Genomic DNA, 15,304 nt, shown 5'->3' with positions numbered 1-15,304 from the left:
ATTGATACTAGCTTGTTTACGTGTATACGTCGTATACGTTGTTATATACGTTGGCCGAAAACTAACAAGACACTGCAGTACAGAGACGCCAAAGTAGGCGTGAGGTTATTTAGAATCAGCGTGATCCTGATACAGGCCCCTAGTGAGCCGACTCACTGAGCAGAAGGATGAGCCAGCTGGTTTCATGGCCAGGTTAGTGCACCAGTCTCCCCCTGTACAGTATATGACACACACACACACACACACACACACACACACACACACACACACACACACACACACACACACACACACACACACACACACACACACACACACACAGCACTGCTATAGAACAGTGCCCCCCCCCCCCCCCACTAGCTATAGAAAGATTTCATATATATCGTAGCTGAGAGTAATCAATTATAAAGGTCAATAACAATAGTCATAACAATAACAACAACGCTCTTTTCGTATTTCTGTTGAGTTGTGGACACCTTTGGTGTTGACTGTCAGGGTTGTCAAGCTTGCAGGCGACCTGTGGACAGATGGAGGGACGGATGGACAGAGTGAAGGATGGTTGAGTCAAAAAAAAAAAAAAAAAAGCATCTGGACAGACAGACTTCCCCTCCAATGGTATGGACACTGTACAGTTTAGTGTGACGTCAGGACACAAACGAATCGCTGTTTCCAGTAGAGTAGAGCCACACATGAGGTGAGACGTGTTTATATGTCGTGTTAGTACTTTCTCTCTCTCTCTTCTAATCCACCCCTCACTTGCTTTTGCTCTCTTCAGACTTGCTCTGTATTTGGTAACATGTGTTGACATTGCATTATTTCACTTATTTGGCTTTAAAAAAAATGTTTAAAAAGAAGAATAAAGTATTTGTCCTTTGGGGAAAAAGAAGTGACAGCATCGTCTAAAGCAATATAAAGTAGCAGCAGTAGCAATGTAAATAAATAACATTGTTCAAACAGAAACGGTAAACATCATCAAGACAACGCGCTAACTCACTCGCTAAAAATCATAATTGGTACGTTGGTGTAACACCATGAAAGCTTTTTACAATGACCAGCTCGGCACAAACTCGGGCTGCCTTCCTCGTTTCCTCTCTCCTTATTCACACACTCACGTCCTATCATCAAACTCCAGTTTGTCTCAGACTTCTCGTTAACTTCCAATCCCACTTTCTTTAAACTCCCTGTCTTCCTCCCCACTTTTCTCCATCCTCTCTCCCTCTCTCTCGTTTTCCTGACATTTCATTTCCGCTCGTCCTTTCTGCCACCTCGACAACCTTCCTGAATCTCTCGCTCTCCGACACTTAACGGTTTCCTCTCTGTATCGTCGCCATTTCTCAGTCTTCTGTGTCTAGCAGTGATTTGGTTTGAGGCGTGACGGGGTGTGGGAGGCTCGAGTCCGCACATCTGGCAGGCTTTGGCTGTGGCCCGTCAAGAGGGGAGGCCGTGGGACTCTAGTCTCTGAAGACCTGCGCTCACAACGTTTATCGACACGGCGCAGTTTCAAACACAGTTGCTGAGCCTGGTTTATAAAGCCGGACGCACTCGGTTTTATTTTAATACTCCTCTAGTTCAGGGGTCTCAAAGAAGCCAACGCTCACAGATGGGAGAGTAAACTGTCACACTTGGCTCCAATAAAAGACTAAATGACATTTACATTTAAATCTGCGTGCTGCTGGTCTGAGTTCATGGTAGTTAGGTTACGATTTCATGATTGTAATGACATAAGTCGATCAGCGAAAACATTTTGACAATTGAATATTTGTTCAAATTCGAGCAAAATTGTGAAAAAATTCATTGATTTCTGGATTTAAAAAGTGAAGATGTTCTGCTTTTCTTTCTCATAAAATATAGCATTAAATAGATTAAAAAAATTACACTAACCCCTGGACTCTGGAAACATTTTTAATAATGAAGAAAATAATTAGGAGATGATTAGCAATTTGGGGGGTATTGCAATTGGTACTTGCAGCCCTGGAAAAAGTAAATAATTACTTTACAATAGGCCTAAAAGACTAAAAACGTAAGACAACACAACAAACTGATTTGAGAGGCGGACTTTAGAGTCTATTCAAAGGAGTAGTTTGAGACCCCTGCTCTAGGTTTGGTTTCTGGATGTCTGAAGCGGGTCTAAATCTCTTGGCCTCCGCCGACAACAACCTAAAGCAGCCTTTGGTCCGGTAACGCTGTGGAGCACTACGTCACACTAAACAGCAGAGGCAGACAGAGAGCTGGACGAAGAGGAAGACAAACAAGAGGGAAAAGAAAAGCTCCACAGGTCGTAGGATCTACTCCATGTATATTCTTTGTACAAGATAAGCTCCCGTTCTTTGCGCTGTCAATGAAAAAAACACTCCACTTCCATTTTTACCTCCAGTCTCTCTCTCGTCTCTCACACTATAAACGGTTCCTCAAGTGGTCTTCAACGAGACCACAACTCCCTTCTTCTTCTTCCACTTTCTCTGCTTTTCTCTCCCACACTGCTAGAAAGAATCTCCTCCTTTCTAACACATCTGTTTCTCTTCCTAGCATCCCTCCATCTCTTTTAGTACATCTACGTCTGAAAGCACAAAAACAAAACCATAAACGACTCCTTTTCTACGACGCTAGAATGCAACACTAATTTTTTTTTGTAAGTCTTTTTCATTGTGTTTCCAATTGTGCAGCTGCTAAATACAATGATGGTATTCTAAACATATTTCATCTCAAAGTTAATGAGAGTTACTATCCTTGCATGTTAAAAATTAAGCACAGCCAATAGATTAATACATAACGGTGTGTGTGTGTGTGTGTGTGTGTGTGTGTGTGTGTGTGTGTGTGTGTGTGTGTGTTACGGGTGTAGTGTGAAGGTGAATAAACGGCTAGGAAAGATAAGCTCACTTATTAAAAACAACCAGTGACTGTGTGTTCATATTTATCCATACACACACACACACACACACACACACACACACACACACAATCTCACACACACACACACACACACACACACACACACACACACACACACACACACACACACACACACACACACACACACACACACTCATTCAGCCTGAGCATGTGTGATAGTAGAAACACCTGAAGAAGCATAATTGCACCAGACATTGTTGTGTCCTCCTTAACGTTTATGTACAAGACAGATTTTTGCTCATGTAGCGGATGCTTTGTTCCAGTGTGTAGTGACTACTCTGTTGACTAATCCAATGGCTTGGATCAATGCTTGAGACAAACATGTGGGTGAAAAACTAGTGACAGGTGGTGGAAACGTGGAAACACATACGAGATACTGACATGATGTGATGTGAAACGTGAGTAAAGAATGAAGCTAACTACAGTGTGCACCTTTTTCTCCTCCCTCCCCCCCTCCCTCCCATGTCCGTCTGTCCAGATTCAACACACTGATTAACAGAACCACCAGCGTCATCCATCCGTCCATCAGTCCATGTCTCCGTCCATCGCTCCACCGAGTTTCCGTCTCTCTCTCTCTCTCTCTCTCTCTCTCTCTCTCCTCTGTGGGCTCTTCAGGTTCTCCGGTGGACGGACGGACAGGCGGGCTGGGTCGAACGCTAGGCTTAGCTGCTAACGCTAGGCTAGACTAGCACAGACCAAGTCTGGGCTTGGCAAAGACCAGCGTCTGGCTAAGCTAACGGCGGGCAGGTGCTAGGCTACCTACTGAAGAGCGAGTGGAGCTGGTGCTGATGGCTGTAACACTGGCTGCTGCGGGGCGACTCGGTGCGATCCATCACCGCCTGGAACCAACCGGCCACGTCCACGTCCAGCACCTCGTAACGGTGGATGAAACTATGCTCCTGGGTGAGACAGGCACAGAGATACAGAGGTTCAGTTACATTTCACCTTTGGGTAATTCTGGTGAATCTCATACATTTATGACTGGTTTCTTACCAGCAGCTGGTGGTATTTTGGCCTTTTTCTGTGATCCTTTGTGAGGCTGTGAATTGTAAACGATAAATTTGAAGGCAAGGCGACTTTATTTATGAAACATTTCTTCACAGGGAAATTCAATGTGATTTATATTAAAGTGCATACAGCAACAGTGACATTTGACTATAATAAAGAAAATGAAAAAACACCCAGCAACAGAAAGCTCTTGAATGTCCCGAATGACCCGAGCGACTGGATCCGTTTTAGAGAGAGATTTGTACTCACCAGTCTTTGACGAAGGACTGGAAGTCGAGGGAGAAGCCCATGCCGAGAGGCAGCAGAGGAGGATCTTCCTGCAGCACTTTGGTCAGAACCTCAAAGTCTGTCTTGCAGTTCTTGTAGGGAAACTGTCCCGTGGCCAGCTCCACCTAGAGGACACAAGGAGCCATTAACATCCACCGTCATCGACGATAAAGCAGCGCCGCCTCTTCCTGTATGCTTATAATGAACTGTGCATGAGGCCATATATCTTCCGGGACGGCCCATGGATGTATTTTACACAGAACAATAGTTGTTAATTTTTTTTACGTCTTCATCCATGTTCTGATATTTTGGCAGCTGATCTTGGGTCTGCTGTGGCTCTGTGTCATCAGGTAACCACTCATGTCTCTGTTCACAGCTGTAGAGTAAATGGATGAAGCCACAACGGCAAATAGAAAATGAGGCGAAACATCCCTGGCCTCAAAAACAATGCTTTGCCATTGTGAACGCTGGTCTGAGGTCAGTGCATCAGAGCACCATGCCGACTCTGTTCACACTGTGCGTGTCAGACTACGTACTGATATCACACACCGAATGTTCGGCTGCTCCTTCTGTATCTCATGGTGCAAATATCCATGTGATATTGATGGAAATGAACCCATCCCAGGATGACCCAGCACCCACTTTGAGAACAAGTGCAAATACACTTCTTTTATGGTAATAAAATGTTTTACCAGAGAGATGCCAAGGCTCCACACGTCTGCTCGAATGTCATAGTCAGGTTTGGTGGGATCTGGAGGGTCTATTCTCTCGGGCTGCAAAAATACGAGATCAGGCAACACATCGGTTTAGGGGATCAGTGTGTGTGTGTGTGTGTGTGTGTGTGTGTGTGTGTGTGTGTGTGTGTGTGTGTGTGTGTGTCTATTTTGTATTATTTGTGTTTGCGTTTCGGGTGTAGATTGTGTGGGTTTTTTCCACTCACCGCCATGTAGGCAGCACAGCCGGCGCTGCGGGTCTTGGCCTTGGAGTCGACGAGGCGTCCGCTGATGCCAAAGTCGCACAGTTTGATCTGACCTTTCGCATCCAGGAGGATGTTGGAGGGTTTGACGTCCCGGTGGATGACGCCGTGTTTCTCTTTCAGGTACAGCAACGCCTTCACTATCTGGAGCGGAAACAAAACACACGCACACAGTAAGGAAATGAGAACAAAGCAATCAAGAGAGCAGTGTCACATTTTCCCATCTGTGTGTGTTTCTGCCACTTACTGCCACTGTCATCTTTCCAAGGATTCGCTCTGGGATGGGGCCCTGGATTCTCTTCTTCAGCTTCTCCGCACACGTTCCCATCAGCTCCATGGCAATGAATACATCCGTCTGCGCGCGCGCGCACACACACACACACACACACACACACACACACACACACACACACACACACACACACACACACACACACACACACACACACACACACACACACACACACACACACACACACACACACACACATCCAGCTTTTAGCAGTTTGTTTAAGGTTTGTTTAAGGTGCCTGTGTATGTATTTTGGGGACACCCACGCTGGTAACTATGGCGCCGTAGCACTGGATGATGTACGGGCAGTCATGACTCTTCAGCACCACATCCAGGTCCATCAGGATCCTCTTGTTCTCATCCTTGTTTCCTGTGCGACGCATTTGCTGGTGACACACAGAGAAACATGCCATTAGAAAAATCACAAAACAAAGACTCCTCTGGTGCGCCGACTGACTGCCTAGTTGTTAAACAGCTCGGGCGGCTACAATTAAGTCATCTATTAAATAGGAGGGTTGTTATGTGGGGTTATTACTGCCACTGTGTTGGTAAATTAGTCACAATTAGATCACAACACCAAATCAGAGCGCTAAGCCGGGGTTAGCATCAAGCTCCTGCTGTATTGTGATCTTGTTGACTGAAGTCTTTGTGGTCCCTGTGGGGAAATTCTTTCTTTTGTATTTTGAAAATAAGCCTCAAGACAAGACAGCCCACATATTACACTGTGATCCTACATATCATCGACTTTGTAGAGTGAAGCATAAATACAATAATTGCACAATGCTCATATTAAGGAGAGTTATGGCACTCAAAAGGATCTGCCTGTCAAAGACAAATGTTTTCATAGAGCTGCTGCTGTTTATTAGGAAACCCACCTTCTCAGTTCTCTCTAGCACAACTTAAATACACTCCTCACAAACACTAGCAGCTTACAAGGAATGCTAAGAATCAATTATGTCAATTCATTAAATAATGCTAACTATGTTTACTTCCCAAACCAAAAGCAAAGCTGATGTTGTGAAAGACCCTGTTCTGTACAGAGCCTCTGTCACCTGCCCCCATCAAAAGCATCACTAACAGAAGGAGCTTCAAACGGAAAGGGACATATTATTTAGGTACTATGGTGTAATGTAGATTGTCTTTTATGACATAAGTATAAAACATTTTGGTACCATTAAATCTTAAATCAGGGGGTTTGATTTCCCCGGAAGAAATGTGCTTTTGTTGTGTTTGCCTCTTATCAACCTGTCAAAAGTTAGCCGGCCTTTTAGAGCAAAGGATGTTTGTGATTGGTGAACGGTTGGGTGCATAAGGTTCCTACTTTGACAGCGATGACATGGCCGGTCTTCTTGAATCGCACTTTGAACACTTGTCCACAGGTCCCGCTGCCGATCTCCCCCTCACTGATCAGGTCCGTCACCTCCGCTGGATACCGCTGTGGACAAAACAAGACTTTGGATCACGCTCAAGATATTGTTTCTGGTCAATGTTGTTTCTGTGCAAACACTCCGAGCTGAAAATAGACGAGAGAGGCAAGTTCAGATTTTGTGCTTCGTGAGGCAACAGTAAACCCCTCTGGGTCATTCAGTAACAAATGTTTTGATGTGCAATTAAGCTGCTCCCCCATTGGCCACGTCTCAGAATACCAGCACACAGTGGGAAGATGCGTCGTCTCCCTGCTTCGTTAAAATTAAATCACTGTGCGACTGAGATGCTGTGAGTGGTGCCTCATCGAGTGCTTGATGTAGCAACCCCTCTGGGCTAATGAGAGGAAGTAAAAACAAACAGCGACGATGAGTCAAATCGTTTTCTCCAGCTTTCTTCAAACCCTGAATGGCTTTGACTGTGGTACTGGACCTAAAGGCTGGAGGGAGAAAATGGTTCAACCCATAGTTTATCACTATTTTATCTTGGTCTATAAAAACAACACACTTCTCGCTGTTTAAGGGTGTTTATACGATTCTGTATAATAATGCCAGCGAGGGCTGTTGTTGTCCTTGACAGAGACTCTTTGCTTTGTTTGCTTTTATAGGGTCTTAACCTTCACATGGTTTAATACAGACTCGCTGCTTTTTAATCATCTTGAAATTGATTATTTCTGAATACAGAGGAGAACAAACAACTGTTAAAAAAATCCCCTCTGTACAGAAACTTATTCTAATTAACAAGTTACAAAAAAAGACCAAAACCAACAACGCGTTACTCCATCGGCTCCTATATAAATCTTTCAACACAACTCACAAGTATAAAAGTCAAATGAATTTCCTAAAGGAACTGGGCACTGTAGTTTCTAGCAAACAGGTGTAGCACGTACGTTTGTCGGGGACTATTTTCAGCCGTGGATTAATAGTATTAGTATTTACAGCAGCAGGACGGAGTATGTGGGACTGATTCAAAATAAACTTCATCGTAATGAAGGAACATGTCACCCAGTGCAAAAGTGCGGCACATGTATGTGTCTTTGACAGATTTTGGACAACAACAGAGATAAATGACACAGAGGAAAAAGATTTGGCAAATATGACTCAATCGAATATCACCTGCCTCGTGACCTCTCATGTAATCATCACATGTAGGGCATTCACATTTCCCCACGAGAGTCAACATGTGTCATCAGGCGCCACATCTCACCTGACCGTCGATCTTCAGGTAACCCGTCTGTTTCATGATCTCCTGCAGTTTCTGGTCGATCTCTGCACTGCGGGGACGAAACACACACGATAACACACAACGTGAGGGAGCGGAAAGGAGGACGCGAAGCATGTTTCACTGTATCCATAGCAAGATGAGACTTCCGACTCAAATGGATGCCGTGTCACACATGTTGGATCCACATGCAGAGTGTTTCTGTACACCTCTTACTCATACCACATAAACACAATAGGAATTGACCGTGAATACAGTTCCTCAGATGAACATCAACATGTGTCCACATACTTCTCTAAGCTCCTCTGCAGGCCGTATGGAGGCGTGGGCAGGGTGAGCATGTGTCGCGGGCGGCTGGGGTAGGGGTGGTGCTGAGGGGAGCTCTCTGAAGACGACGATCGGCTGCCTCCATCGTTGGCCAGTGGCAGCTGGAGGGCTGGGGGGGGACATGACACGTTAGAAACAGAGAGAACAGAACGAATGGCACAGTACGTTGTTCGCCCGAGGCCAGCATGCCAGAAGGTGTAAGATGACTGTTTATTCATGCATTCACTGACTCCACCGTTTTAGTGGTTTAAAGCTGCTGTGCACCAAAAGGTGATTATGTGTTATTACTTGTGCTTTATTACCTTTTCTTTTTTTTTTTTTAAACACGTCAATGTTCTCTTTGACTTTGATTTGTGTAAAAACAAAATGTGAAGATTTCATTGACGAAATGCAAAGTGTTGCATAATATCTGACAACAGGAGAAAGTGGCCTTGGTGAGCTCAAAGAGTTCTTTCGCTACAGTCCTGCTATCTAAACCCTGCGTAGAAACTTAACCGCCACATAAACTTGGTGTTTTTTGTCTCCCACAAAGTTACAGCTTTGTTTTTCACCGATGTCCCGACCTAGCGTTAAAACAAACAGGGCGGTTATCTCGGAGCAGAGGCATCAGTGTTCTCAGGCAGCGAGGGACGGCACAGGGTTAGCCCGCAGCTTAGGAGGTACAGTTTAGGGATGTGGACGTCCACAGATCGTCTTTAAAAGGGAAACTAAGGTTTATGAACACTCAGGTTGTCTTTCATCGGCTGCAGCCATTGGTTTTATTAGCTATGATAGCATTGTACATACTAACACGACTGCTGAGATTTCAGAATGTGGCAACATTACAAACAATGCGGCCAACGTGGGAAAAAGTAGAGCGGTCCTTCGATCATACAGGTTTTAACGACTCAACTGTTTATTTGGATGAAAAACCAGAAGTGAGCGCACCCGTTATGATGTTAATAATCCGTCATTGTACAGGAAAACTGGGAGGGGGCACAACCACGGCAAACCATTGGTCAAAGCTGAACCAGGAAGTCAATCTGTGAAAACAGTGTTTGGGTATTCATTTTGCCATTCACCTTTGGTTTCTCTCCCAAATAAGTTTGGCTAAGCTGGGTATTTCTTTTAACCTATATCATCATTTAACTTCTCGTGTTTGTTGCCCCATTGGACATCTTCTTTGCGGTGTCACCGTGTTCCCAGATGCCAGAGATTTATTTCGGGGGAGTACAATGTTCTCATAACCGACGGCCGGAACAATGACAGTAAAACCCAAGTTGTAAAAACCATAGTTTGACATTGAAGCCAGCATTATCCTCACAAAGCCATCCGGCCTTATTGATGTCCCAAGATGACTTTAAAACCCTGGACAACGCTGACGGATGTAGGTCCCGTTCTCAACCATAGGTCGACATGCATTCAAAGACGTGTTAAAACTCAGCTGACCTGGTAATATCAGGTGTACGTGCAAGCAAGCACCGACACGTTTTTAAATGGAGGACGATCTAAAGTAGTCCTAGCAACAACTATGAGTATGAACGCTAAGTGTGAGAGGAGTTTAAATGCCGACATATTAACAATTTCACTCCAGAAACACGCACAGGACCATGCAGCTGTTTTATCATAACATTATTATAGTTTTTGTGGCAGAAGGGTGGCAGCTCTTCTGCGTCACCTGTGGATGGAATCAGCCTGCAAGGGGAGAATCAGTTAGTGAAGGGGAGGGTGGGGTTAGTGGGGAGAGGAAGAACAACTCAGGCAGTCTTTGGCACAGGCCGCATCTCCAGAGTTCGGCTGGCTCCAGATGGACGGATGCGAGGACAGACGGCGCGGGGAGATGGGGAGACACACAAAACACACAAATTCTCTCGCAGGCACCGCCTCCAGCTCACACAGCGCTGCTGCAAAAGGAAGGAGCATGGGGGGGATGCCAGAGGACGAATAACGGGCAAACAACATCAAACGGAGAGAGAGGAGAAATTCGGCCAAAACTGCATAGCAGAGACTAAGCTGGAAGTCAGACAGTCGGTCAGTCAGACTCGGACAGGAAGTCCTCAGTCGCCACACAGAGATAACAGAGGGAGAAAGAGCAGCCGGAGTGTTCACGGCACTCCTGCAGACGGACCAGTGGGGATGCTGGATTAGAGGCTGTGTCGGACAAAACACAACCCAAAACATTGTGTCGTGCAGAAAAAGCCGCATGCACCGTGATTCTCCGCCTCCAGCAAAACGAAGGTTAATCATCAGACACACGTTCACACACTCACACACACACACACACACACACACACACACACACACACACACACACACACACACACACACACACACACACACACACACACACACACACAGTGAACATCAACGCACACCAACACTGCCCTGCCACTGGCACAGACACACACTGACAAGAGAGAGGAGTCAGAATGGAAAGATGGAGAGAGGACGTGACTTTAAGGGGAGGTTCGACATAACTGATGGGCCTAAATATCAGAACTGGTCTCACAGACACGGGTTTAACTACTGCCGCTCTGTGGAGGTTCTCATTCAGGAGAACACTCCTCAGATAATGGTGTGAGAACAGGAATAAGAAACTAAGTGTTTACACTGGCTTGTTCAACGTTGTGGTTAATACATGTCTATGACACCAACCTGGTCAACTGTTGCCAACATAAATTACTTCTTAAATGTTACTTGATTACTTAAAAGACCACCTCGTCAAGCTGGCTGAAATACAACATGCCCCTTTATTTGCTGGAGAGGGTAAATGGACTTTTAAAGTCCATTTACCTTGTTAAAGACATAAGAAGACTTTTCTTAAGACTGTTAATTACACCGGATGTAAGAAACGTGCATCAAAGTGTTAAAAAGACGAACGTGAGGAAAGGAGGGAAACCTGACTCGTGTAAATGTGATAACTGCCTGTGTTTAACTCGGTATTTCTTATTGTTGGAATCCCATCAAAGATGAGTGAAGAGGGGAAACGGTGGACAGGTTTTGGGAGGGAGACAGAGAGGTGCAGTGGCAGAGAGAGCGATGGATTGAATGATACCTGCACGCTGGGAAGGGGCTGGAGCAGGACTGAGCTGGATCACGATGACTAGACGGAGGGAAAAAAAAATATACACACACGCATATTACTGCACTGTTCTACTGAGACAACCACACGTGCACACCCACACACCCACACACACACACACACACACACACACACACACACGCACACGCACACGCACACACGCTCCATCATATAACAGATAGGGGGAAAGAAAACCACACTTTCTTCTTCATAAGTCCCTTGTTCTCTTCAGACAGAAATAAACACACCAATATGAGTGGTGTATGTTAGAGGATGAGCTTTTTCTTACTGTCAATAAATCCTTTGAAAAGACCAAAATCAACAAAGTGTGCGTCTCGTGCGTCTTTCAATACTTTCCGACTTCCAAAACCATGTCTGTGGCATGAAGCCCCATGCCCACTGGTTGCTACTAAAGTCATACATCTTTAAAACCAAGTCACAAACATATTGTTGTAATTTAGTAAAAAAAAAGGCTCAGTTATGTCCGTAAACAGCTGGGCACTGTAGTAGCTGGTAAACGTTACTCAAACAGAGGTACCTATTCTTTTGTGGACTGTTTACAACTGCAGATTAATGCACATTCGGCGCTCCGGTGGGTGTTTGTAGCAGCCGTATGGTGTACGCCAGCTCAAAATAAACTGCAGTGCCCGTGTTCACTGTAATAAAACATCATTGCTGTTAATAGGGATGTTCCTCAACTCAGAGTATCTGCTGATACAGAGGACCGACTCGATACCAGCGGTCTCTTTTTCTCAAATTTTAAATTTGTTCAACTTATTGCGTGGAACTTATCGGGGTCACTTTAAGTGAGGTAGCGAGGAATTGCTGGTGAACACTGGATTTTATAATAACATTAAGACGATGCTATCAGGGTTTGTCTACACAGTCAATGCGTGGTTTTGGTCTATTTCTAAGATTGGTTGACAATGAGGTACATACAGAATAGCACCAGCCTTTCCTTTAACTCACTCACCATCTTACAAACAGCTCATTTAGTGGTGATCTGTAGGAGAGAATGATTTTTGAACAGACACTGAGTGAACAGTGCTGCACTGGTAAGATAATAAAGAGCTTTCTGTTTATTCCGGTGATACATGTCAGTCAGCACAGGCATGCTGCAGACTCTCAGACTGGAGAGTTTTCTCCTCCAGACGGTTCGAGGGCCCAACCAGCTTTTACAACACTCACCTCACACTCACTTCAAGCTGTGAAGGACTTCATGACAATAAGTCCGCAGCAGACTGGAACGTGTCCACCAAGTGTTAGGTGGTAGTTCATGTGGGAACATAACGCGTCGGTAACGTGTGTTGAACGTTAGCTAACGTTAGTTCTCATAGCTTCCACTAACACAACGTCTGTTTTCTCAAGGGTCAAAAACTGGCAGTGAAAAAACACAATGACTTTGCCGCAGGAGTCACAAGCAAACCCGCTGCTTAGTAGTTATGTGAGACCACAGATAAGCTCGGGGATAAATGTCTCCTCCAAAATGTTTCATAAGTAGACTGAACACTGGTCAGATGGACGCTGGGCCTGCCACCGACTATCACTCAGAGGGCTAGCTCGTTAGCCTAGCTGGTTTGACAGGACAGATACGGAGCAGATTTCAGGACGTGACTGCCAGCGAGACGTCTCGTGACAGCATATCATTTTTAATTTTTTTATTTCGCTTGACTCACTGTAAAAACTATAACACTCGTGAAGTCAGTAATTTGACAGTAAAATCAAGCGAGCCAGCTGAGTCGGTGTTTGTTTATGTAGCTAGCCTATTAGCATGTAGTAGGCTAGGAGCAGCATAACACCTCCACTCCTTCACTCCGCCTCTCCGGTCTTTCCCCCTGCTATTCTGCCCGTTACCGACTCCCCGGTGACCCCCGGTGCACACTCACTCGGCCTCGGACGTGATCGCTGCGGACTCATGTCGATGTTGAGGTCGATTCTCCGGCGAGCTTCTTCATTTTCCTGCTTTAGTTTCTCCTCGATTCGCGACAGCCTCTGTTCCAGCGACGACATCTTGAAAAATTGAGCACCATGTAGCTCTTAGCAGAGCTCTCGACTCCCCTCTCTGGCAGGCAGGCAGGATGGACCAGCAGCGCGCGCGCGCACGCACAAACTATGCATTAATGTGACCATGTTAAACCCATATAACAGAGTTATTCCTTAACAATTAATAATGATCTCATACAAGTGGGGTTATTATTAAGTCAGGGTCTGAAGATGATGTTTTGTTTGTTTGTTTTGTTTGTCTCTTCCCTATGTAAAGCGTCTTTGGGTACTTTGAAAAGCGCTACATAAAATTAAAGTATTATTATTATGAAAATGGAAAAGTCCTGGTTAATTCATCTATAGCATTTATTGTGCATTTTTTTATACTTAATATTTTTTGATTAATTAAGTATATTTGTTGTTGAAACAAATTTCCCCTTGCGGGATGAATAAAGTATCTTCCTAGACTGCATCACATGGTCCTCATCATAAGATAAAGAGCAGATGTGTTTTGTTCAGTTTTCATGGACTGTAGATGTTAAAACTTATAATCATGTTTAGGTTTAAACATCTACAGTTCAGGGACAACTGAGCCAACCCCCATTTGCTGAAGAAGCTTTGTGTTTCGGTCGAAAGCTCCAGGACAAGTAAGTAGACCTTGAGTTGAGTTTGTTTTGTTAACCTCAGGTAAGTACTTTGATATGATGCACTGCACTGCAGGCAAATAAACGGGTAAATAAAGCTTAAACAATTAGCCGATTGATGAAAAATGAATCAATTAAGGATTAACAATTACCCCAAAATTCTCTTGTTCCAGCCTCTAAAATTTGATAATTTGCTGCCTTTCTCAGTTTTATATTGTAGACCTTTTGCACTGAAGACATTTTGACAAAGCACAGATGTAAAAAAATCAAACAAAAGGCTCAATTCCATTTAGCTGCTTCAGTTTCAGGGTGCTGGTATTGTGCATGCTGGCTCACTATCAGGGCCGACACTTGAATAGAACAAAATCTATTTTTAATGTTAGTAGAAACTTACTACTTGATAATCTTTGGGGTTTTTTATTCATCAGACAAAACTAGTGAATTTGAAAATGTCACCTTGGTCGCTGGTAATGTGAATAATAATATCGTTTAATATTCTCACAGTAGAGGGACATCTGAGCATTCATCGTCTTAACTCCTCCCCTGTGAAGTTTTGGAACCGTTTTCTCAGATGCATGTTTTTTGCTGGTGGGAGCACATATTTATAAAAGAGATATCTTCAGGTGATCTCTTGTTTTCCAATACAAGTTAAAAAAAAAAGAAGTACTTATTAACAGCAAATGATTATGACATAACTGTTCAAAGTGTAGAAGCGTACAAGTACCTGTACAGCATTATTGATAGCACACTGACATGGAATGCTAACACCAATGCTAGGTTAGCAAAGGCTCAACAACCTTTTATTAAGGAAGCGGTTTTACTTCCTTTCTGGTATCTGTTCTCGACCGTTCCTTGGTTTGAATGAACACAGACAGAATATTCACTCCAGCTTTTCTTTATAAAATACGTCATCTCATCCTCTCACAGGGTTTTGTATTGTCAAACACAAGATAAGTAAAATCCACACCATCATACATACAGCTTCACAACAAACCTCTCCTGTACTCAGAGATGGTGAAGTGTTACAGAAGTTTATTACCACTGGCTCATATTTAATCATCCTGTTTCAAATGATATTGTCCATTTAGAAATGTATTGCCAAGAGAACTTCGCTGGGACCTAAAGCAGCACTCCAAGTGGCTGATTGTGGCTTCACTCAGATGTTCCAAAATAACTACGATATCAATCCGT

At 44.2% G+C, this 15,304-nt stretch overlaps 1 protein-coding gene across 2 annotated transcripts; it reads right to left on the bottom strand.

Moving 5' to 3' along the window:
- Positions 1-345: 345 nt before the first annotated feature.
- On the bottom strand, positions 346-13,496 carry map2k7 (mitogen-activated protein kinase kinase 7). 2 transcript variants are annotated; one of them, XM_068726767.1, is made up of 12 exons: positions 13,373-13,496; positions 11,460-11,507; positions 8,390-8,534; positions 8,084-8,150; positions 6,774-6,887; positions 5,719-5,838; positions 5,409-5,516; positions 5,126-5,305; positions 4,878-4,958; positions 4,168-4,310; positions 3,904-3,949; positions 346-3,809 (listed from the first exon to the last, which is right to left on the bottom strand). In XM_068726767.1, the coding sequence occupies exons 1-12, from the start codon at positions 13,494-13,496 to the stop codon at positions 3,666-3,668; spliced, it is 1,320 nt and encodes a 439-aa protein (XP_068582868.1). In that variant the 3' UTR covers positions 346-3,665. The 2 variants fall into 2 exon arrangements, with proteins under 2 accessions (XP_068582868.1, XP_068582869.1); XM_068726768.1 differs by lacking the exon at positions 11,460-11,507.
- Positions 13,497-15,304: the final 1,808 nt, after the last annotated feature.

Source organism: Cebidichthys violaceus, unplaced genomic scaffold (genome assembly GCF_023349555.1).
Source record: "Cebidichthys violaceus isolate CVI_PGR_0920_01 unplaced genomic scaffold, fCebVio1.0.p SCAF_4, whole genome shotgun sequence".
NCBI lineage: Eukaryota > Metazoa > Chordata > Actinopteri > Perciformes > Stichaeidae > Cebidichthys > Cebidichthys violaceus.
This window is presented reverse-complemented; position numbering and strand designations above follow the sequence as displayed.